This window comes from Schistocerca gregaria, chromosome 7 (assembly GCF_023897955.1).
Source record: "Schistocerca gregaria isolate iqSchGreg1 chromosome 7, iqSchGreg1.2, whole genome shotgun sequence".
Taxonomy (NCBI): Eukaryota; Metazoa; Arthropoda; class Insecta; order Orthoptera; family Acrididae; genus Schistocerca; species Schistocerca gregaria.
Genome location: NC_064926.1, coordinates 301,181,959 through 301,207,877, shown reverse-complemented (window position 1 = coordinate 301,207,877; position 25,919 = coordinate 301,181,959). Strand labels below are relative to the sequence as shown.

Below are 25,919 nucleotides of genomic sequence, written 5' to 3'. Positions count from 1 at the left end.
ACAACCATGATCTGCTTGTTAAGTGGAATTCTTCTTTGGCCAGCTCCTCTTTCTTGAGTTTTCTTTGGTTTTCATTAGTTCTGGATCTACCCTTATGTTCAACACAAATGTCATTTCATCCTCACTCCATTCCTCCAAAGGATTCCTTGAAATGCATTCATTGTCCTTGCATTTGCAACCACTTGGCATGATGTTGTAGTCCTGAAGTCTCAGCACCTATCTCACCAGTCGATGTTATGGATCCTTCAGGCTAGTCAGACAGCATAGGGAATTGCAGTCTGTCACAGTGGTGAATGGACTGCCAAATAAATATGGCTAAACTTTTTGATGACTCAAACAGGTGCAAGGAACACTTTCTTAGTTGTAGAGTAATTCATCCCTGACCTGGAGAGTACACATGAAGCATATGCTATCACATTTTCAGTGTCTTTCTGTATTTGCACTAGTACCAGCCTAATCCTTATGGGACTGTCGGCGTGAAATTCTGTCTCACATCATATAATGCTAGGACTGGAGAAGACGGTAACATCTTCTTAAAGACAAGGAAAGCTCTTTCTTGCACCTTGTTCCAGGAACATTTGATATTTCCCTGTAATAATTCTGTAAGGTAAATGCCCAAGTGCAGAAATCCTTTATGAATTGCTGGTAACATGAGCCCATTCTGAGAAATTTTCTCACATTACAAATGTGTTGAGGAGCTGGAAAATGTGTGACTGCTCTCACTTTCTCTGGACAGGACAGAATCCATCACCATTCTCTACATACCCAGATTTTTATTTCTTGGGTGGCAAAGAGGCACTTTCTTGGATTTAGACAGAGATCTGCAGTCTGAATACACTTCAACATGGTTTTCAGGTGGCTTAGACGTTTCTCAAATGTCTTCAAAAATATGAAAATGTCATCCAGATAATAAAGATACATTGTTCATTTAAGGTGTTGTAACAGGTTGTCCATCATACATTCTAAGGTGGCTCTAGTGTTGTACAGCACAAACAACATAACTGGAAACTCTTAGGAGTTATGAAGGTTGTGTTTTCCTGCTCAACCTCAATCTCAACTGGCTAGTAGCCTGTCTGCATGTCCATAGTTGACATATAATTTCATCTTTTCAAGCAGTCTAGAGTGTCATCAATGTGCCACAATGGACAGACATTGTCCATCACAAATTTGTTCAGTTGACACATATGTGCCACATTCTTCTTCTTCACAAGGCCTTAAGGAGAGGACCAAGGAATCTCTGATGTCCTATTGCAGTTTCTTCTTCACTTCCTCCCAAATTATCTGTTGGTCAGCTGGTAACTCTCCACATGAGTGCTGGCTAATTGGTGGGTGACCTCAATGTCCATAATTTATTTTACCATGGGTCACTTGGTCTGTCTTTTCTCCAGTCTGAATTTAAAAGCATTTAAAATTGGCACATAACAGCTGTCACTCATTGATGTTGTCCATTGGCCGGGCCAGATTCTATTGATAATTTGATAGCAGCTTCCTACACTGTGTGGTCTGTAATGGTGACAGAGCACAGTTCTTTGTCAATGTCACTAAGCTACACTTCCTGGAGTGGTTCAGGTGTACCTAAGCACAAATCTTTAGTGATATGTTGTGGCTGCTCAAGACAAATATTGAGTCTGAGTAGCTTCTTGCAATTCAAGACAAAACTTACATTTTAACCGAGCATCTCAGTTGATGGCTGGAACTTGACTTGTTGATGATGGCAGGACAACAATGTCTACAATAGCAAACAATCACCCAGAGCAATCTTTGTTATGTGTGCTTGTTGAAATAGCATAGTAAATCTGCAGCTCTGATCTTCTACAGTCTATGGCTGCTTCTGATGCCTGGAAAAAGTCCCATCTGAGAATAACATTATAACTAAATTCTGTTAAAATGACAAAATTCATAGGGCTCTCCTCTGTCACTGATAATTATTCTTGTAGTGCACATTCCTGTCAGCTGGATTTATTTCCCATCTGCAACTTTTAGCACAATCACTTTTGTATCATGGAACCTAGTCTTTTTTGGCTGTTGATGATAATCATCTGACAGGACAGAAAAGACAGCCCTGAGTCGACTAGTGTCTGGACAGGTTGGCCATCAATGATGTGTCAGTCAGAGTTCCTGACATTTTGGTGACCATCAAGTATTTGTATCTGTGGTAACGTCATCTTCGTAGATGGTTGCCTTGCTTAGTTTTCCTGATGTCGGCAGCTAGGCGAGTGGCTGGTACTTCTTTATGGCACAAAGGAGTGGTTACTGCATGTTGGGAAGCAACCTCATCCACATTATGTTGGTGGGCTTCATCCCACAGGTGACTATAATGGTCTGCAATTGACTGGAGCGAGCAGAACTGTTGTGATGACTCATGTCTGGCAGTGTAGACATCATCAAAAACTCACCTTTCCTCTTTACAGTAATGTACAATGTGTCCGAGGCAAGCAGAGTGGAAAAACACTGGTGTGTTGTTCTCTGACCTCCAAATGTCTGTTCTTCTACGTATTGTTTTACTTGGCATAGAAGTTGCTCATACTAGCATTGATCAGATGCAGGGTTGCCATTTGATGGGAGTGGTGTATTGCAGAATTGGCTGAGCCCATTGGCTGAGACTGGTGCTAAAGATCAATACACCTCTTCTTCAACAGTCTCTATTATCTCCTGACGTATCATGTTGAAATTTGTACCTACTATCTCCTGCTTACCTGATATGATGGTTCTGGTTGTCATAAAATGCAGCATCTCTTCGTTCACTTGGCACATGAGACAAGAAAGGTTGTCATGGTATTCTGCAACTGCCATAGGGTCTACATTTGGTAGTCCATAGTACTTCCTATGTCCAGTTACTTTCTGTTGCATTTCCTTAATGCGCTGGCACAACATGATGAATGCCTTGGATGTTATGACATCCATTACCTGAAGAACTTGGCAAATGTTTCTGCAGCTTCTTTCATAAAGTGTGAAATTTTGTCAACTTCTATCATATTTGGCTTCACAATATGGCACATGGCCAAAACTGTATGTAGAACTGTGTTGCTTCTCTACACAGTTGTGCCCTTGTCCTTCAGTAGTTCTTCTGTAGGCAGACTTGCTGCTGATTATTGTCAGATGTTTTCTTCAGTTTGGCCTGTATTTATCCCGACAGTTTAGCTTTTCTCTGTTGTTCCTGAACTACTGCTGGGCTGGGCCATCCAAATAAAAGTACACATTTGCCAAACACATTATTTTATCCCACCTATTGTACTTGATAATTAGGTTGACTTCTTTCAGCCATTTAGTCAGGTCCTGGCCAGTATCTCCCAAAAATACTGATGGATACCATATGTCCAGCTGACTTACAGCTGGCTTGGAATCCACTGGTGTCCTGAATATGTGGACCACTGAAATGTGGAATGATGTATTCTGGTTCTTGTCCGTTTACGCAACTGCTATTACATTGCCTAATTGGAGCCACAGTGATGTTGATGTTTCAAACTACCTGGGATTACCACCACATTCAGGTCCAAATCTAATAGCAGGATCATCAATTAAATACAATGCTTAGTACTAAATGGTATGTTTATTACGAACACCAGTACGCAGCCAGAACAGAACTAAACAGTGCAGCTATTTGTATAAACACCAAACATTCCAGAATGCTGGTACTTACACAAACATCAGGTATTACAGAACATAAAAACATTATAAACATAATATACTTTAAGAACCTTAGACAAATGATAAATACTAAATAACAAATAAATGCTGAAGGTTGGATTTGAATTGGCGACCCACAGTATGCCAGCTGGTGACGTTAACTACAATACCACACAGCATGCACCACTGTTCATGGCAATATCATGGATTTGCAAAATTGATACTAAGTGTATCATCACCATACCGTGTCAAAATTTGATTTGACAATAATGATTAACTTCTGATATGGTACTTTTCAATTCAATAAACTTTACCAACAGCCATAAACTTTACGTTATTTTATTTTATTTCGAATGCAACCAGTTTTGGCAATTCATTTTGCCATCTTCAATCCCCATACGCTTCTTTTGAATCAATGAGCTTATCGTATAGTGGCATAAAACTGGATACCATCAATCTCAATTGTTGAATCTGTGGCACAAGCACTGGGATTCATGGTATCCAGTTTTATGCCACTATACAATAAGCTCATTGATTCAAAAAAATGTATGGGGCTTGAAGATGGCAAAATGAATTGCTGAAACTGATTGCATTCGAAAAAAATAAATAAATAAAATAACCTAAAGTATACGGCTGCTTCTTCATCTCCCACTACCTACTGCAACCTACATCCTTCTGAATCTGCTGGGTGTATTCATCTCTTGGTCTCCCTCTACGACTTTTACCCTCCACGCTGCCCTCCAATGCTAAATTGGTGATCCCTTGATGCCTCAGAACATGTCCAACCAATCGATCCCTTCTTCTAGTCAAGTTGTGCCACAAACTTCTCTTCTCCCCAATCCTATTCAATACCTCCTCATTATTTAAGTGATCTACCCATCTAATCTTCAGCATTCTTCTGTAGCACCACATTTCGAAAGCTTCTATTCTCTTCTTGTCCAAACTATTTATCGTCCATGTTTCACTCCCATACATGACTACACTCCATACAGATACTCTCAGAAATGACTTTCTGACACTTAAATCTATACTCGATGTTAACAAATTTCTCTTCTTCAGAAACGCTTTCCTTGCCATTGCCAGTCTACATTTTGTATCCTCTCTACTTCAACCATCATCAGTTATTTTGCTCCCCAAATAGCAAAACTCATCTACTATTTAAGTGTCTTATTTCCTAATCTAATTCCCTCAGCATCACCTGATTTAATTAGACTACATTACATTATCCTCTGCTTTTGTTGATGTTCATCATATATCCTCCTTTCAAGATGCTTTCCCTTCCATTCCACTGCTCTACCAGGTCCTATGCTGTCTCTGACAGAATTACAATGTCACTGGCAAACCTCAAAGTTTTTACCTGTTCTCCATGGATTTTAATACCTACTCCGAATTTTTCTTTTGTTTCCTTCACTGCTTGCTCAGTATACATATTGAATAACATCAGGGAGAGGCTACAACCCTGTCTCACTCCCTTCCCAACATACTGCTTCCCTTTCATGCCCCTCAACTCTTATAACTGCCATTTGGTTTCTATACAAATTGTAAATAGCCTTTCGTTCCATGTATTTTATCCCTGTCACCTTCAGAATCTGAAAGAGAGTATTCCAGTCAACATTGTCAAAAGCTTTCTCTAAGTCTACAAATGATAGAAATTTAGGTTTGCCTTTCCTTAGTCTAGCTTCCAAGATAAGTCGTAGGGTCAGTATTGCCTCACGTGTTCCAATATTTCTACAGAATCGAAACTCATCTTCCCCAAGGTCGGCTTCTACTAGTTTTTCCATTCGTCTGTAGAGAATTCGCATTAGTATTTTGCAACCGTGATTTATTAAACTGATAGTTCGGTAATTTTCACATCTGTCAACACCTGCTTTCTTTGGGACTGGAATTATTATATTCTTCTTGATGTCTGAGGGTATTTCGCCTGTCTCATACATCTTTATTTCGCCTGTCTCATACATCTTGCTCACCAGATGGTAGAGTTTTGTCAGGACTGGCTCTCCCAAGGCCATCAGTAGTTCTGATGGAATGTTTCTACTCCCGGGGCCTTGTTTCGACTCAGGTCTTTCAGTGCTCTGTCAAACTCTTCACGTAGTATCGTATCTCCCATTTCATCTTCATCTACATCCTCTTCCATTTCCATAATATTGTCCTCAAATACATCGCCCTTCTATAGACCCTCTATATACTCCTTCCACCCTTCTGCTTTCCCTTCTTTGCTTAGAACTGGGTTTCCAACTGAGCTCTTGATATTCATACAAGTGCTTCTCTTTTCTCCAAAGGTCTCTTTAATTTTCCTGTAGGCAGTATCTATCTTACCCCTAGTGAGATAAGCTTCTACATCCTTACATTTGTCCTCTAGCCATCCCTGTTTAGCCATTTTGCACTTCCTGTCGATCTCATTTTTGAGACGTTTGTATTCCTTTTTGCCTCCTTCATTTACTGCATTTTTATATTTTCTCCTTTCATCAATTAAATTCAATATTTCTTCTGTTACCCAACGATTTCTACTAGCCCTCGTCTTTTTACCTACTTAATCCTCTGCTGCCTTCACTACTACATCCCTCAAAGCTAACCATTCTTCTTCTACTGTATTTCTTTCCCCCATTCCTGCCTATTGTTCCCTTATGCTCTCCCTGAAACTCTGTACAACCTCTGGTTCTTTCAGTTTATCCAGGTCCCATCTCCTTAAATTCCCACCTTTTTGCAATTTCTCCAGTTTTAATCTACAGTTCATAACCAATAGATTGTGCTCAGAGTCCACATCTGCACCTGGAAATGTCTTACAATTTAAAACCTGGTTCCTAAATCTCTGTCTTACCATTATATAATCTATCTGAAACCTGTCAGTATCTCCCGGCTTCTTCCACGTATACAAACTTCTTTTATGATTCTTGAACCAAGTGTTAGCTATGATTAAGTTGTGCTCTGTGCAAAATTCTACCAGGCGGCTTCCTCTTTCATTTCTTACCACCAATCCATATTCACCTACTACGTTTCCTTCTCTCCCTTTTCCTACTACCGAATTCCAGTCACCCATGACTATTAAATTTTCATCTCCCTTCACTATCTGAATAATTTCTTTTATTTCATCATACATTTCTTCAATTTCTTCGTCATCGGCAGAGCTAGTTGGCTTATAAACTTATACTACTGTAGTAGGTGTGGGCTTCGTATCTATCTTGGCCAAAGTAATGTGTTCACTATGCTGTTTGTAGTAGTTTACCCACATTCCTATTTTCCTATTCATTATTAAACCTACTCCTGCATTACCTCTATTTGATTTTGTGTTTATAATCCTGTAGTCACCTGACCAGAAGTCTTGTTCCTCCTGCCACCAGACTTCACTAATTCCCACTATATCTAACTTTAACCTATCCATTTTCTATTTTAAGTTTTCTAACCTACCTGCCCAATTAAGGGATCTGACATTCCACACTCAGATCCATAGAACGCCAGTTTTCTTTCTCCTGATAACAATGTCCTCTCGAGTAGTCCCCGCCCGGAGATCCGAATGGGGGACTATTTTACTTCCGGAATATTTTACCCAAGAGGACACCATCATCCTTAACCATACAGTAGAGCTGCATGCCCTCGGGAAAAATTACGGCCGTAGTTTCCCCTTGCTTTCAACCGTTCGCAGTACCAGCACAGCATGGCCGTTTTGGTTATTGTTACAAGGCCAGATCAGTCAATCATCCAGACTGTTGTCCCTGCAACTACTGAAAAGGCTGCTGCTCCTTTTCAGGAACCTCATGTTTGTCTGGCCTCTCAACAGATACCCCTCCGTTGTGGTTGCACCTACGGTATGGCTATCAGTATCGCTGAGGCACGCAAGCCTCCCCACCAACGGCAAGGTCCATGGTTCATGGAAAGGGGGGGGGGGTAAAGTTTATTGAATTGAAAAATACATACCAACCTATGTTCCTGGCCATAATGGACTGACAGACACTTTGACGTGGTATGTTGGTGATGACTGATTGTGATAATTCATGGATTTGTAATGTATTTTATTTACTATAAACAATAAAATATATTTTGGTGCCACTGATGAAGGATATTAGGGCAGACAATGATTCATCAACATTGCAATAAATGTCTGCTTGTGTCTGTGTATGTATGGATGGATATGTGTGTTTGTTTGTGTGTGTGTATATATATATATATATATATATATATATATATATATATATATATATATATTAAAAACAAAGATTCCAAGACTTACCAAGCGGGAAAGCGCCGGCAGACAGGCACATGAACAAAACACACAAACACACACACAGAATTACAAGCTTTCGCAACTGGCAGTTGCTTCGTCAGGAAAGAGGGAAGGAGAGGGAAAAATGAAAGGATGTGGGTTTTAAGGGAGAGGGTAAGGAGTCATTCCAATCCCGGGAGCGGAAAGACTTCCCTTAGGGGAAAAAAAGGACAGGTGTACACTCGCACACACACACACATATCCATCCGCACATACACAGACACAAGCTTGTAATTCTGTGTGTGTGTTTGTGTGTTTTGTTCATGTGCCTGTCTGCCGGCGCTTTCCCGCTTGGTAAGTCTTGGAATCTTTGTTTTTAATATATTTTTCCCATGTGGAAGTTTCTTTCTGTTTTATATATATATATACCTTAGGGGGAAAAAAAGGATATATATATATATATATATATATATATATATATATATATATATATATATATATATATCCTTTTTTCCCCCTAAGGTATCTTTCCGCTCCCGGGATTGGAATGACTCCTTACCCTCTCCCTTAAAACCCAAATCCTTTCATCTTTCCTTTTCCTTCCCTCTTTCCTGACGAAGCAGCCGCGGGTTACGAAAGCTCGAAATTTTGTGTTTGTGTGTTATTTTATTGTGCCTGTCTACCGGTGCTTTCCCGCTTGGTAAGTCTTGGAATCTTTGTTTTTAATATATTTTTACCATGTGGAAGTTTCTTTCTATTTTATTTACATTTGTAATAAACTTTCATTTTTAGTGAATTCAGTGGATCATTAATCAAAATGTTATTTTTCTAACATACCCAGTAGCAGAGCACACCAGACATACAACCAACTCCTAGACTGTTCTTCCTCATATAGTAAAAGCATACAAAATTTCCTTACCAAAGAAGTCTCTCTCTCTCTCTTCAAAACTAGTCAACACATCGATTTATACAAGTTGTGCCTTTTCCTCCTTTCCTTTTTTCAAGATAATGAATTCATTTTTAACTTAAAGTAGTGGTGGAATTCACGGCTATTAATACTGTTGGAAAGTACTAACTTCTCAGTTCTTCATGACATATAAGAAAATCTGTATGTAGGCTGATGAAAATGATTCAAAATGTAGAATCAATAGCAGTGACAAATCAAAATCATAACTATAGTATGAAACAAGTAGTATATTGAATTGGAGACAATATTTTACCCTACAGTACTAAATGCTGCAATTTGTGTAAATAATTAACAATAAACTGTGATGTCTGTGTAAAGGGTTTTATTTAGTAATGTGTTGTTTGTTATATCCACTGACATAATTTTGCAGATAGGCAGTTAAGCTGACATGAAAACAAATCACAAATGAATATTCTACACATGCAAATATACACAAGTAAGTTGACTTTAATAGACAAAAATAGTCAAAACAAGTAACAGAAAAGATATTTCATTTACAAATAAATATACTCTGCATTAAACTACTCTTGTATGCCGTAGGCTTACATACTAAATATGGAGTTTACTTCTAAACACAAAGAAACTCTCTTGTGAAACTATACTGTCTACAATATTTGAAACTTTCTTTTACTATTAAACAATGGAAATTCCAGGATGGAATCTACCACTATTATGAAAAGGAAAGTGTCTACTCGCTATATAGCAGAGATGCTGAGTCGCAGACAGGCATAACACAAAAACTATCAAAAATAAAGCATTCAGCCAGTAAGGCCTTTATCAAAAATAGATGACACACACACACACATATCCAAACACAACTATTTTTGACGAAGGCCTTATTGACCAAAAGCTTAATTTGTGACAGTCTTTCCATTGTGCCTATCTGTGACTTAGCATCTTTGCTATATGGTGAGTAGCAACATTCCTTTCCATAATATCGTTTCTTTTACTATTTATAGCCATATGGGCATCAAACCCTTCTCTACTAGCAGTAGGCAGGACCAGAGATGACAACAACATGAAACAGCTGACACAGATGTTATATTTTCATAGCAGGTGATTTCTTAACTGACAAATGAATTCATGATCACTGAAGTTCACAATTAATTACCATCTCTTTTATACTACTGCTGGTCCCTCCATCACAGTACTTCCTCTTACAAATATTAAGGCCTTTTTAAAACCTAGCTTAAGAGCACAAATTTAAGCTTCAGTCTTTTGCTTTCTTCTTTACACACAAACAGATCAGGTGCCGTAAGAGCACTCAAGCCAGTATTTCCATTTAACAGTCAGTCACCCAGCCTGTATGCGTAATTTATAATGCATTCAATTTTAGAGGGTTGCAGACATTCACTTACCATGACACTTTCTGCAACGTTCCGACAAGATGTTTACTTTATTGGAACAAACAACAATATGTTCCAAAACTCTGAATTGGACATCTGTTTTGTTAGCCATTTTCTGCATTGCTGTTGGAATTACTTTTTATTCACCCTAAATATACTGCGAATTGAAAAATATTTTTCCCTTGATGGCGACTGGCATTGATTGATTCTCTTCACATGTTGTGATGACAGCTAGTTTTTCTTTTTGTCATCAGAAGACATTGAGAAGTTGCATAGCATATTCAGTGGTCCCTATCTTACTGAGTCATTAGTTTTCTAATCAGTTTGATGCAGCTCACTATATATTCCTCCCATCACATCTTCTCTCACACACATCCCAAGTACAGCCATGGATTTTGTTTGATGCTATGCAAAATACAGTTTTGAAAATTGAAAGGGAAGTATATCAAACAATGGAAACTCCAGGTAGGAATATCAACAATCTAGGAAAAGACAGTTTGCTTCTTACCAAAGAAGACACATCAAGTTGCAGACAGGCATAATTAAAAGACACTTACATAACACTTTTGGTCACAGCCATCACCAGTAGAAGACACACACACAAGCAAGCACACACACACACACACACACACACACACACACACACACACACACACACACACAAAAACCACCAACTCCAGCATCTTGGGCTGGAATGCAACAATCATGTGAGATACAAGCAGCAATATGAACAGGGTGGGGAAGGGGGAGGGATCATAGTGAACAGGTGGGGCGAAAGACGAATGCTGTCTGGTGCAGTGTGGAAGGACTAGATTGCCAACAGGTGCAGTGTCAGGAGGATGTGGAACAGGGTGGTGGGGAAAAAAGGAGAGGGACAGGGACAGGGAAAGACAGGTGGATACATTGGCAGAGCACTGTAACTAAACAGGTTTGGATATGAGAATGGGGAGGAGATGACAGGTCAGAGTGGGTGGAAACTGTTGAGTGGAGGGTATGGGGATAGTATGTTACTGTAAGTTGAGGCCAGCATAATTATGGGATAACTCCCATCTGCACAGTTTAGAAAACTGGTGGTGGAGGAAAGGATCCAGATGGCTCGGGTATTAAAGCAGCTCTTGAAATCAAGTGTGTTGTGTCCAGCCACAGAATGGTCTACTTTGCTCGTGGCCACAGTTTGGCTGTGGCCGTTCATCCTAGTTGGTAATCATATCAAAATAAAAAGCTGTGCAATGATTGCAGCAGAGCTTGTAAATGACATGGCTGCTTTCACAGATGGCCTGGCTCCTGATGAAGTGGGATAAACATGTGACAGGACTGGAATAGGACATGGAGGTGGGTAGAGTGGGCAGTGTTTGCACCTTGGTCTTCCGTAGGGACGTGATCCTTGCGGCAAGTGCAGTATAGTAAAGTAAAGTAAAGTAAAATAAAGTACATTAAAGTAAATTAAAGAAATGTAAAGTATACACAGAAGTCTAATGCAGCTCAAGAAAATGTTGGCTACAAGAGAGAAAGGAATGGGAGTATCAGTGAAGGTGCACAGCAACCTTCCATTTTCAATCTCTAATGACAATGAAAAGGAAAACCAGCTGCCATCATAATACATGAAAAGAAATAATAAACAGTCATCACCACAGAAGATGCTTACCATTGAAACAAAATGAGTCTTTTACAAAACTTTTTCAATTTTCAATATGCTTCGGATGCAAAAAAGCAAAATAATGGTGGCAATGGATATTGAAATTGAGACTGATCAGTTTATTTCTTCTGATAATTCTTTTCCAGTCTTATGTATGATAAATGTTTTTGGAAACTGTCTTAACCCAGTCCTGTGAATCACTTTTCACCAGTTGTTACTCCCTCCTACTACCTCAAACATGATCTCTTTTCAGGATGTGCCTATACAATTGGAGTCTTCTTTACAGAAAAGTTGGCAACATTTCGATTTTCTCATGTTTTCTTGTTGGGAATCATGTCAGTTCTGAGGATTCTGTATATCCATCTCAGCATATCAACTTGACTTTCAACATCTTTATGATGACAACTTTATGTTTTCATCTCAATTGTACATACTCTCTAATACTTACTTCTTTTTTTTCAGTTGCCCACATCTTTGCTCCTTCCTTAATGCAGACTTCATGAATGTTTTATACGCCTGCTGTCTGGATTTGATGTTTATGTATCAGCCACAGTGAGTTCTAGAAGTTATTTCTGAATTTGAACTGCATTGCGTGAGCTATCTCAGAATGAAGACTTCATCTTGTGATATATCTCACGCCATGTTGTAAATAGAGTCAACATTTTCTGAAAATTTTCTTGGCTTACATTCATTTAAAAGTCTTTTAAAGGGGAGTTTCATTTTTCTTCATTTGACCCTCACCATGAAGTACGAATCTATCTTCATTCTTTACTTGCACAATGTGGGAGAAATCATTGGTCACCTTATCCCTGGTCTTAGCTATTCTAAAATCAAGTCTGCTTCCCTCATTTGTTTGTAGTTCCTTGTAGACTTCATTCCATGTAACTTCCTTTACTATATAACTGCGTTTTTGCCTGTTTGTGTGCCATTGTGAATAGTTGTTTATGCTCAGCAGCTCCAGTTTCTCTCACAACACTTCTTAGTGTTACATTTTGCTTTGACAGCTTCCTGTGATTCACTGTTTGGCCAATAAATTTCTTCACCAACAGGATCACTTTTCTCTTGGATGTCTCCAACAGTTCTTCAAGCACTCATTTAAGCACATTTTTAATAACCTTTCACCTTTCTTGTTCTCCCCATGACTGGTTGCACTTCTCATAAAACCTTTTGTTTGAAGCCACTTCTGATTTATTAGTACATTTTTCTTTGACTTTCTGTTCTATAGGTGTATTCACAGCCTATTGCTAATAATTTCTGTTGAGTCAATATTTGTTCTCTGATTATGACCTTACAGTTCTTTAACTTCCTTCCAGTGTTCCCTTAACATCTCCAAATTATAATTAAGAGATCCCCTCGCAGCTCTTGTACAGCAAACTTTTGCAGGTCTGGGTGAGACAGCTGTGAGCATAGCTCTGCTGCTTAAACATTACAGAAAACAGTCTGAGGCTTGAAGGCTGCTGTACCATTGTAGAGTTATTGAAGACCCCACTCCTATGTCCAAGTTTGTGAGATATCAATATTCCACACCCAAGTAAAGGGGGGGGGGGGGGGGGGGGGGGGGGGGAAGAACATAGCATGGAGATCTGGACTTCGCTGTAAGCAGAAGAAAAAATGAAGAAAACTCAGAGAATAGCAACTTCTTTTTGAATAAACAAGACATTCCATTGAATTCATTGAAAATGTAAGAAAGTCACTATCAAAGGAAATGTGAGTGTTTCAAGAAAATGATAATACTCACATATGCCAACTGCATTCAGCTTCCTGGAGAACAAAAAAATTGAAAAATGTTCAAGAAAAACATTAGCAAACAGTAAGTTTTAAGAAAACAAAACTGTAACAGATGTCAGCTAGATATTTCATTTCAGATGATAAAAAACCTACGCAGAGGAAGAATTTGTCCAAGCGTTCTTAACACGTTTTTAAAGCACACAAGATGATCCACCAACACAAGAGTGAACAGTCCAAAAGAAATGCCAAATGAGGTGCATAATACCAATACTTATGAAGAAAGGAAAGGTGTGTGTAGATGGTTTTAACAGAAATGATTAACGCCAGAGAAATTTGCAAAATTTACATAACATTATTTAATAGATCCTGTTTGGAAGTAGGCCTAAAAATCAACTAGTATCACAGAGTTATGTATGTTCGACACAATGAAAAAATTGTGCAAATTAACTTTTCCATCCTACTGGGCACAGGTAGAAGACAGTTTATCATCACTCAGATTGGTAGTGATGCAGAGACCAGTGGAACAAACAGGAAGTTCGTGCAGTTGATGATGGCAGAGTGCATGAAGCTCACAACTAGTCAGAAGCAAAGTCCAGAGTGTAGTGAAAGTTGTCTTAAGCATGCACACATTATGAGTGTTTTGAATCAAGAAATGTAAACATAGGCAATTTCAATCACTCTGCTATCAATGGTGTGTATCAAAGGACAATAACTGGACATACAGCAAAATAAATAAACAGAGAAGTAAAACTACCCTGCATCTGCTAACCAAAAACAGCGGAAACTCCAGGTAGAAATATCACCAATGTACAAAAAGACAGATGGCTACTTACCGTAAAGAAAACTCGTCAAGTTGCAGACAGGTACAAGTAAAAGATATATATAGTTTTCAGCCACAGCCTTCATCAGTAAAAGACACACACACACACACACACACACACACACACACACACACACACACACACACGTGCGCGACTCCCATCTCTAGCATCTCAGGCCAGAATGCAACATGATGTGGGATGCAAGCAGCAATCTGGAGAGGGTGGGGAAGGGGAATGATAAGGGATAGTAATATACGGGTAAGGAGAGAGACAAACACTGTCTGCTGGAATGTGCAGAGACTAGATTGCTAACAGGCACAGAGTCAGGATGTTGTGGGGCAGGGAAGTGGGGAAAAAAGGAGCAAAAAATAGAGAAAAGTAGAGAAAAATGGGAGAAAACAGGGAAAAGTGGGTGGATGCCTTAGCAGAGGGCTGCAAATAAACAGGGTGGGAGATGAAAATGGGGAAGAGATGTTAGGGTAGAGGGGGTGGAAACTTTTGGGTGTAGAGGGGGTGGAAACTTTTGGGTGCAGGGTGTGGGGACAGTGTATTACTGTAGGTTGAGGCCACGATAATTACAGGATTGGAGAATACGTGGTAAGTATAACTCCCATCTGCACAGTTCAGAGAAGCTGGTGGTGGAGGGAAGGATCCAGATGACTCAGATAATAAAACAGCCATTACAGAGGTAGCACGACAGATTGTCACTCCTAAGGGCCCCAGTTCAATTCGTGGCTGAGTCGGAGATTTTCTCCACTCAGGAACTGGGTGTCATGTTGTCCTAATCAGCATCATTTCACCCCCATTGACATGCAAGTTGCCAAAATAGTGTCAAATTGAAAGACTTGCACCCGGCAAATGGTCTATCCGATGGGAGGCCCTAGTCACACAACATTTACATTTTTTTTTATTTATCATGTGTATTATGTTCAGCTGCATGCTGTACCACACGAGGTCTGCTTTGCTCTTGGCCACAGTTTGGCAGTGGCCATTCATATTGGTGGACATCTGGTTGGTAGTCATACCAATATAAAAAGCTGTGCAAAGATTTGCAGCAGAGCTGTTACATGACATGGCTGCTTTCACAGGTGACCTACCCCCTGGGGTACAAGAAACCTGTGACATGACTGGAATATGTAATGCTGGGTGGGTAGATTCAGCAGGTTTGGCACCTGGGTCTTCCACAGGGATATGATCCTTGTGGCAAGGGACTGGCTTGGGAGTGGCATAGGGATGGGCTAGCATGTTGTGGAGGTTGGATGAGTGATGGGACACCACTTTAAGAGGGTTGGAAAGTATCTTGGGTAGGATGGTCCTCATTTCAGGGACACAACGATAGGCGGTCAAAGCACTGGCAAAGGATGTGGTTCAGGTGTTCCAGTCCAAGGTGGCACTGGGTAATGAAGGGGACACTCCAGTGTGGCTGGTTCTTGGGGGGTGGTGGGAGGATTTGGGCATCTGAGGGGAAATGGCCCAGGAGATCTGTTTGTGGACTAGATCTGAGGGATAGTGCCTGTCTGTGAAGGCCTTGGCGTGACCCTCAGTGAACCGAGCATGGGAGTTTTTGTCACTGCAGATACACCGTCCCCAGATAGCCTGGCTATTTTGACAGCTGTCATACCTTTCACATCGAAAAATCCCTCCCATATAGCCTTGATACCTGGGGACAGCATATCTGCAGTGACAAAAAATTCCTTGCTTAGTATGCTGAGGGTCTCACCAAGGCCTTCCTAGACAAGCACAATCCTCCAGACCTAGTACACAAACAGATATCCTGTGCCATTTCCCCTCATACCTCGAATTCTCCCAGCACCCCTAGGAACTAGCCACAAAAAAGTGTACCCTTCATCACCCTGTACCAACCAGGACTGGAATAAATGAACCATATCCTCCATCAGGGCTTTGATTACCTGTCACTGTGCCCTGAAATGAGGGCCATCTTACCCAAGATACTTCCCACCCCTCCTAAAGTGGTGTTACGTCACCCAGCCAACCTCCACAACATCCTAGTCAATCCCTATGTCACCCTCAATACCAACCCTTTGCCTCATGGATCATATCCTTTCAGAAGACTGAGGTGTGAAACCTCCCAAATCCACCCACCCAGCACTTTATCGTACCCCATCAGCTGTCCATAAAATACATTCTATACTCCCATAATTATCCCAGCCTCCACCTATGGTAGCATACTGTCCCAACACTCACCACCCTACAGTTCCCACCTCTTCTGTCCTATCACTCCCCAGTCTCATCTCCTAATGTTTTTATTTCAGCCCTCTGCCAACACATATGCTCATCTTGCCCCACTTCTCTCCTTTTTTGCTCCTTTTTTTTCCCCACTTGTGTGCTCCACAATCTTCTGACACTGCAGCTGTTGGTGATCTAGTCCCTGCACACTCCAGCAGACAGCTTTTGTCTCTCTCCCCACCCGTACTCTACTATCCCTTCCCACATCCTATGTGATGCATTCTTGCACAATATGCTCGTATTGGTGGTCATGTTTGCCAAACTAATATAGACTTCAAATTTAAGCTTCCAATAGGTCTCAGATGGGAAGTTTACAGTCAGTATGTATTACCATTTTGACTTATGACAGTGAGTCATGGACTTCTTTGTTAAAGTGAAAGAAATACTTAGTGTTATCCAGTAAGCAATGGGAGATGGGGGTGACAAGACTACAAATACATGGCTCAAGGAACAGTCAGGAAAGGCAGCTGTAATTGTGACTGCAATAAAAATGAAATGAAAGTAGGCACAACAAGGACAAAGAACGTTTTTTGCTGTGTTTCATGAGGCAAGAAAACAACAAGACAACAACCTAATGTGGGTGGATGACCTCAGAAAGCCTGCAGGAGGTATAATGATGCATACAGCCCAAGACTGTAAGGAATGGAGGAATGGAAAAGTCTCGGAGGAGGCCTCTATGCAACAGTGGTTTTCAAATCACTGCTGCTAATGGTGATAATTATGGTGCAATGAGCCTTTCTTGAGCACAAGTCAGTTTTAGCCATTTTACTTGGCCTAAAGTGATGTTATATCTGAAAACACTGGAGACGATAAGACCAAAGAGAAGTCAAAGAGAAGGAAAAGGAAGAAGGAGAAGAAAAACACAAAAACAAGAATAAAGTAGTGGGCTATTTTGAAATATACAGCATTCCAGATTATTTTTTACCAGTACCTTCAAATTCTGCAATGCATTATCTATCTAATTTTCCTTTTCTGGTTTCTTTTGCAGTAAAAATCTTCTGGAGGAAAAAAATTTAAGGCTTCTAAAATTGAGGGACTGTGTCAACTATTTTGTGTTGCTGGCACCTCCACTACAATTTCACATGGTGCATACATTTTTTTCATCTCAAGCCATGTAGCACTTTTTACATTCTTTTACATTCTTTTGCAAAACTGCATAAACGTAACATTCATTCAAAAGCAACTGCACTTCACTCGTCAATGTAACAATGAAAAACTGTATAATAAAATTTTATGACTATTACAATATCTGTGATATGCTGTTATGTTGACCTTATAGCCCCAGTAGTGATTTATGAGTTCACACCAGAAAATTTACATAGACATACTTTAGACAGTACAAGTAGTTTAAATGCAATAAGTACATATTATCTCCAGGGGAGAAACTTTACAAAAATGACATTCTGGTGCTCCCATATCACTCACTCAACATAAAAAATAATATATTTCCATCAGATATTAAGTCACTATGGACAAAATCTGTTATAAAATAAGGAAGCATGTATTTATCTGCAATGTTTTCCTTAACAATATTTAAGTCAGACTGTAATATTTAAAAACCTATTTTCATTGACAATGTGTATGGATATAAGAGAATCAAATAACTACTTTTTCATGTTTCCAGGAAACTTTTTTGGTGTTAGTAGTATGTTTTCAGCTAACTTGATTCCATTCTAGTGAAAAAAGGAAATCGCGTAATTTATATCAAAAGGACGACTCACTTGAGAAAACTATAAAATAATGAGAGAGAACTACTAATTACTACTTACCTTCAGGAGAGGAAATTTCAGTATTCCTGGTAGACATATATAAAAATTCATACACTGTGCTAGCTTTCTGAACTACTACGTCCTTCCTCTGGGAAGAGAGATGGATGCATTGTGGACTATTAAGAAGCAAGGGCAAGTCACTCAAAGAACCTATTGACCTATTTTGTGTATGTCTATCAGCAGTATTGAAATTTCACCTGCTGAGGCTATGTAGTGGCCAGAAGCTATATCATAATAAATTGCAGTCCAAGAGACATTCCTGTTATTTTCAGTCTTCCCTAACCTATACCTGTTTTCTCCCTTGAAAAAGGAACTCTCAGTTCCATAAACAACAATATTTTTTTCTACTTTTAAATGTGTATATTGGCAGTACTTGGAACTTCACCTCCTGAAAGTATGTGCTGGCTTGCCATTCTGTCTCTTTGTTATTTCAGATTTATCCAGTGACTTTTTTAATGTTGATATCAGCTGCTCTTTTGACTTGGTGTTCTGTATGTTTTGGATGAGAAGTTGAAATCTCCAGAGTTTGGTCTTCAGTTAGTCATACAATCTTTTCCTGCAATTTACTGTGACTTTCACCTCTGGCAATTGTTTGTGATATAAAAAAATTCTAAGGTGACTGCAGTGTGCATTTAACACTAAACTGTTACATTCCCTGATAACTGGCTGAGTTATCCCATTCTCAGATCAGAGGACAAGGGAATAACATTTATGAGAAACATAACAACTAGAGCATTGTGTGTTTTTCAAATCAATCTTCAAGTAGATATGTCACTTTAATTTTAATTTACTAATTATTTGTTTCAATGTAACTATTTTTCCCTTTCATGGTAATGTAAATCACACAGTATATCTTCATTGAATGAGATAATGAAAAGTAAAATGTAAGTTGAAACTTTTAACAGGATTGCAAAGTGTTCAATAATGCAGTAAAAATGAGAGTTCTGTAAAGATGCATGGCCACAAACGGTCTACATCAACTAAATAAAATATTATGTTGAAGAACACATTTTGGCATTTGGATTCCTGCTCCCAGTATCAGTACCATACAACCTAGAGTTGAGAAATGGCTCTCCAACCAATGACTTTTATGGTCCTTCAATCTTAATTTATGATTTATTACTCTTTGCTTTTTCATTTTTTGCATCTCTCCCATTTTCTACCTTGTTTTCTCTCCCCTTTTCTATTTTTTATGTCTCTTATTTCAAAACTCTACTTTATTAACTTTATTTATTTTCAGTTTTCCCCCATGTTGTCTCTCTAATCACATATTTCTTCATGATTTTGGCTGTCATTATTTGTTTACCTTCTTAACCATAATTTTCTCTCTTCAGCAGTTTCTATTAACTACGCATTGCACTGCAGTAAATTTATGGAAAACCATGTAATTTGCCACTTTAAGTGATAGTGATTATTAGTTTCCACTTTTAGTTTCTCACTATAATTATCACCATGAATCCTGTTCTCTAGCAGTTCATCAAGCACGCAAAATTTAAATATTAAACTATTTCATCATATGGGCAAATGCATAGAGGACAAGAGAAAGTAAAAGCAAGATGAAGCAAGCAAATTAGGTAGTTAAAGTCATTTCTTCCAAGGACAGTGTATGCACCCCATGCCACTTGCAGCACAACATGCTACAAATTACAATACAAAGCCAAACACAAACATACAATAATAAGAGAAATCGATACTCACAGGGACCATTGTTACTGTCGGGGGCTGTGGATGGAGATAGAAAATACATCAGTCTAGATACAGTACTTCAGCAGCATTTTCTATCATTATTGAATTAACAGTAATGTAATAATTATTTCCCATGCATTTGTATTTAACTACAGAAATAATCCTAACTATATGGATGATCTTTATTATTTTTCTTCAGATGTCATTTGGGCAAGTTACTTACACCAGGCATGTATTTCCTAAATCCTGAAGTTAATTTCACTATTAGTTCATAGTAGTAAATTGTTTCCACTGGAAGTTAAATGCAAATGAGAAGAAGTAAAGTTCAAGCAGGTTTTGAATTTATCTATAGATTAATCCCAAACCTGGACTGAAATCTGAGGAAATAATCCCTCATCCTCAATTACTTTACAGCTCATAATGACAGCAGGGCCCATAACCATATCATGTCAGATTTTGAGACTAAAGTCTAATTTAGTGCATCAGTCAGTAAACAACATGGTATTTATATTAGCAAATGCACAAAATGCTCATAGTGAACATTACTACTATTGCAAAAGACACTCATCAGTGATTGTTACTGTAACCATGATCTAATATGCTCTTTAACTGCACTGTCACGAAGCATGTTGCTACAGAACTTCCATGCACATCACCAGTGCAAACTGAAGAGCACTTACCTGTGTTAAAGTCTAAGGCAAATTCCTCATACTCATTTCCTTTCACAATGCTGTAAATAAGTTTCCTGCCAAGTGGAGATTCAGCCTGTATACTAACAGCAAGAGAAGAATGTAATTCAATACTTTCTAAAACACTGTCTGTGTAGAACTGTTTGTCAAAAACAGGCATGGATCTGTCAATAACTTTTATATGAACAGGCATCTCTGTAGAGCATGGTGTGATACCTTAAAAGATAATAATAATCTTGTTACACACAAAAAATTCTCAGAACAAAGCACACTTATAGCTTTGTCTTACAAACATTATGATTTTAGAAACATGTATTTAAAAATACAGCTTGATATCAAATTTATAAAGGAATACACTAGCATACCTCCATCATAGGCAGCAATTACAAGTTCATATTCCCTATTATGCCCTTCCAAGCTCTGTTTCAGTGTAATTTCACCACTCTTTCTGCACACTTTAAAGAGCTCTCCATGGCCTTTTATTAGTTCATATCTCACTTCACCATTTTCTCCTTTATCCAGATCAACTGCATGGACCTGCAAATGTCGTAAGTACGTATAATAAACTAGTGATGTAAATACTTGCAACAAAATGAAAGCAAACTATATTCTCATTTACTGCAAAGTAATATTTACAAAAGCAATAAGAATGCTGGAAGAAGCCTGTAAGCAATAGTAGGACACTAATGGGTAATGACAAAACCCACAAGAAACATACTACTCACAAATTAATTTATTACTTAGTTTTATTTCAACAAAAGGTCCTGATATGCATTAAGAAACAAATAAGGAAAAAAAAATATTTTCTGTACTCAAGACCTTTGGAACTCAGATTTGCATGGTTGTGTGTGTAGAAAACTAACATAGGATAAAGAGTTGTACATATTCAATGTTTTGCAATCATAATTACTATGAAGAAGTAGCTCTCAGCCAGCTTCATACGAGCTGCAGTGCATGTCTTTAGTTTAGTGCAAATTTAGGTTATTTTTAACTATATCTTGTCTGTTGTGTGTGCTTGTCTCTACTTCCAACAATGACTCATTGATATCTCATTAATACGACACTAAGTATTTTTGTTTGGTGAAATCTGACTGAATATTTAAGCAGTTTCTTTCAGAAAGTACCTCATTATAGATAACTCCATCAACTGCAAAAACTCTGAGATTACTATTACTATTGTCCAGAAGGTTGCTAATGTACGATATGAATATCAAGGGTGCCAACACACTTCCCTGTGGAAAACTCCAAGTTACTACACATGATGATGTCTGTCCACCCAGGATAACATCCCCACCAAAAAGATCTCATTCCAGCCACAAATTTCGCTTGATATCTCATATGCTCAAACTTCTGACAATAAGCAGAGGTGTGGTACCAAGTAAATGATTGTCCAAAATCAAGAAATACTGCATCTACCTGATTGCCTTGATCCAAAACTTTCAGGATGTCATGTGAGAAAAGTGTGAGTTGGGTTTCAAACAATTGATGTTTGGGTTCCAAATAATAGGCAATTTCAGAATCTGTGCTGAGATTCTACACCAAGTCGATGTAAAGGATATGAGATGGTAGGTAGGTTTGTGGATCACTTCGGCTACTCTTCTTGAGGCGGGTGTGAGATGTGTGTGTGTGTGTGTGTGTGTGTGTGTGTGTGTGTGTGTGTGTGGTCTTTTTTTGTTTTTTTTTTTTTCTTCCAAGAACTGGGCATGGTTTTTTGTTCAAAGGATGTATGATAGATTACAGTTAGAACAGGGGCTAACTCAGCCAAAAATTCAGTATAGAATCTAATGGGGAATCCATCAAGCCCTGGAGCAGTACAAAATAGCCAGCTCACAGTTACCTGAGGTTGACATTTCTATTTTTTCATAAAGTTATATCATTTTTATTACAACTGTGGATTTCACAAACTGGGCCACACACAGGGAAATGAAGAATACAAATAAAACTCACACTCCTTCTATGTAAACAATCACTGGTATCTGCAGCAGTTTCAGAAAGTTTGCCATATTATGTGGTGAAACATGTCAGGGTTTTCTTAAGCCAAGTGTGTGCCTCTGAACATATAAACAAAGTGTCCTACTTCTGTTTCAGGAACATTGCTGAAAGTATTATGAGTATTGGAAATTCCACGGTGACAATAATAAATGATACATGCAAGTCAAAAACTGCAGTGAAACTATATTTGGACAGGTGTAAGGTGAGCTACAGTTTAACACAAATGTTTTAACCTTATATTTTAAAAAAATAGAGAAAAGTTTCTAGAAAGGAATTAAGAAACATAAATTCTGATATCATTCTTTCGCTAATGAGATGCTTAATCTTGCAGGAAATAACTTCAATTGGAAATCACATGCAACCTTCTTTTGTTCTCTGGTGGTATTGGTGTCACTGACGAATTATGTTTAGGGTCACTAATAGTCCCTGGAGGAGGAGAAGGAGGAGAATAAACTACAAATCAATACATTAAAAGAAAGACTTACTTTTGTAATACTGTCTCCTTTTTGTGCATCAACAGATACAACTGCATAGTATGGCAGATTAACGAACATTGGACAGTTATCATTTATGTCCAAAATTGTTACATTCACCATTACATGGGCCACTCTTGGTTGTTCTTGACCTGGTTGATCACTGCGTGCCTGAAATAAAAGCAACAGATTTATTTTTTAGACTAAATCAATTACTTGAAAGGAGAAGTAAATGTGAATTGATGTGAGAAAAAGAACTTACTTCAACTATTAACTCATATTTGTCCTTAAGTTCTCTGTCAAATCTCTTTCCTGTTGTTCTAATAGCACCAGAAGTGGAACCAATTTCAAACATATCTGTTGGATTCAATATGTTAAATACTATATGTTCATTCAGTGCACTTCCTAGAACATTAACTACAGCCACAGTCATAACTTTTGTTGAATTTTCTATTATAGTTCCCAAATATACATCTTTTTGAAATTTCAGGCCTGATTTCTCTGACTGTTCGACTTTAATGTTGACTTGTGCTACACTGGAAAACTTCCCATCAGAGACTCTTAAGTGCAAACGATGAAACTGTCTAATATGTGTTGCATCTGACACTGTTATTACTCCAGTGTCAGAATCAACAGCAAACACTTCACCCCTATTACCATCAATTATGTCATATCGCAGATGTGTGCTTTCTGCAGAATCAGGATCTGCTGCGACAACCTGAACAACTGCAACATTCTGATATGTAGGCAACAACAGTGTTGCATTGTACTCAGTCTGAGTGAAGTGTGGTGGACAATCATTAACATCTGTTACACTTATTTCCACTGTTGCAGTATTTTCTGAGTACAGCTGAGGTTTCCCCAAATCTGAAACCTTAACATGGAAATGAAACTCAGGTATAGTTTCATGGTCCAAATTCAACACTGTTCGTATTGCTCCTAAAACACAAGAAAAAAATTATTATGTTAAAAAATCACCATTCCAAATTATGTAAACTGATTAAAGAACTTAATTCCAGAAACATTTTACAGTAATAATCTAAGCATGTTAAACATTATTTGAGTTGCAGGTAACAAATGAATAGTATTAAAACTAAATTTAGATACCTGTGCTGGAATCTATATGAAAGAATTTGCGTGGCAGTGCTTCAATAATATCATAATTTAGAAGACCGTTCAGTTCAGAATCATCATCCCTTGCTGTGATAACAAGGGGAGAAGTGTTGTTTGTAAGAACAAGTGAACCAATTGATGTACCTTCACTTATGACACCTTGATACAATGGCTGTAAAAATGTAGGTGCATTATCATTCTTGTCCAGAACGTGAACAATGACACTGCATTGGGTTTTGGCACCAGCCTAAAAACAAATCCACAAGAACTGTTAGTTTGACATATGTGAGCAGTCTATAAGTACAGGATATTAATCAGAAATCCTTTGTTTGAAAATAAAAATACCAATTTGAATTTTAGGATTGATTTCCAAAATCAAGCAATGGAAAATCCAGGAGGAAATAACAATATAAAAATTTTTGTTGGAAATACAATGAAAATATTGACCAATAAAATATATGTTATCCAAATCAATATTTTGCATAATATAATTCTATTAAAATTATCACCAAAGCAAAACTGGGCATTGTGCCGTAGAAAGTGGACAGTTATTAATAATGAAGAGAGATATCTGAAAAATGCTTAGGTTATAACATAAAAAGGAACATTACTGTGAAGGTGGCACACACCTTGAACACACAACAATACGCAAACATTAGAGATTTACACTGTTCCCAGAATGATTATCAACTTACCATATTTGTTGCTTCAATAGTTAGATTATAAAATTTACAGAACTCATAATCTAACTGCCTTTTTGTTATTATAACACCAGTACTTGGGTTTATAAAAAACATATCATCCTTATTTCCACTTTTAATTTCATAAAATAGTGATGAAGTACTTCGAGCTTCCAGATGCTTTACATATGTTCCTACTGGTTGATTCTCATATATTTCAGCAGCATGTTCTTGTTTTAGAAACCTAGTGCAAGTACATGTTATCAGTTACTTTGTCCACATATTGTATTAAACTAACTACATTTTGAAAAATGGGTGGAATTAATTTATTGCTACATATACCTTGGAGGGGCATTGTCTGCCATTGTCACCATGATATGAACAGGGATCGTAGCTGACAAAGAAGGTGATCCGTGGTCAGTAGCTTTTACAACCAGCATATATTCAGACATAACACCAATATCCAATTCTCTTGCCACATGTACAATACCTAGTGATGGATCGATGCTGAACACATTTCCAATATTTCCTGAAATGAAAAATTTCAGTGTCAGATTGGAAGTTCATCATTTAATATGATACATTTCAAAAGCTTATTCAACACTGTGCACATGTATCTGTATTTTGAACTCTTGATTTTTACAACAATTAACATTTTGACTATAGTAAAAGTGTCTACAGCAAATTATATCTTCCATGACTCACTCTAAAGCACTTAGAAGAGAATATCATGTCAATGTTATGCAAAACTGCCCACATCTTTGATAACGGTGACAAGGCAGCGAGGAAGAGAGGTCACAAATTTTGCTCATGTTTGTATGTTTGTCATATTCAGCTACGTCATGCACTCGTAAATAGATGCTGCACAGTTACCGAATTGCAGAAATGTTGGTTGCTGGGTTTTGCCCATTGTTCCAAACAGTTCCATAATTTTCTGTGGGATTACA

General features: G+C 38.2%; 1 protein-coding gene across 5 annotated transcripts in view; it reads right to left on the bottom strand.

The window, feature by feature from the left end:
* LOC126282042 (fat-like cadherin-related tumor suppressor homolog) overlaps window positions 1–25,919 on the bottom strand; it is a 1,587,586-nt gene that overhangs the window by 96,820 nt on the left and 1,464,847 nt on the right. For 4 of the 5 annotated variants that reach the window (XM_049981457.1, XM_049981458.1, XM_049981460.1 and 1 more), the window contains 8 exons: window positions 25,315–25,501; window positions 24,988–25,216; window positions 24,287–24,539; window positions 23,442–24,118; window positions 23,192–23,350; window positions 21,080–21,251; window positions 20,706–20,930; window positions 20,038–20,061 (listed from right to left, as the gene is read on the bottom strand). In XM_049981457.1, the coding sequence (XP_049837414.1) occupies window positions 20,038–20,061; window positions 20,706–20,930; window positions 21,080–21,251; window positions 23,192–23,350; window positions 23,442–24,118; window positions 24,287–24,539; window positions 24,988–25,216; window positions 25,315–25,501 (1,926 nt within the window). The remainder of the gene's footprint in view (window positions 1–20,037; window positions 20,062–20,705; window positions 20,931–21,079; window positions 21,252–23,191; window positions 23,351–23,441; window positions 24,119–24,286; window positions 24,540–24,987; window positions 25,217–25,314; window positions 25,502–25,919) is intronic. The other variant, XM_049981459.1, reaches the window with a different exon arrangement.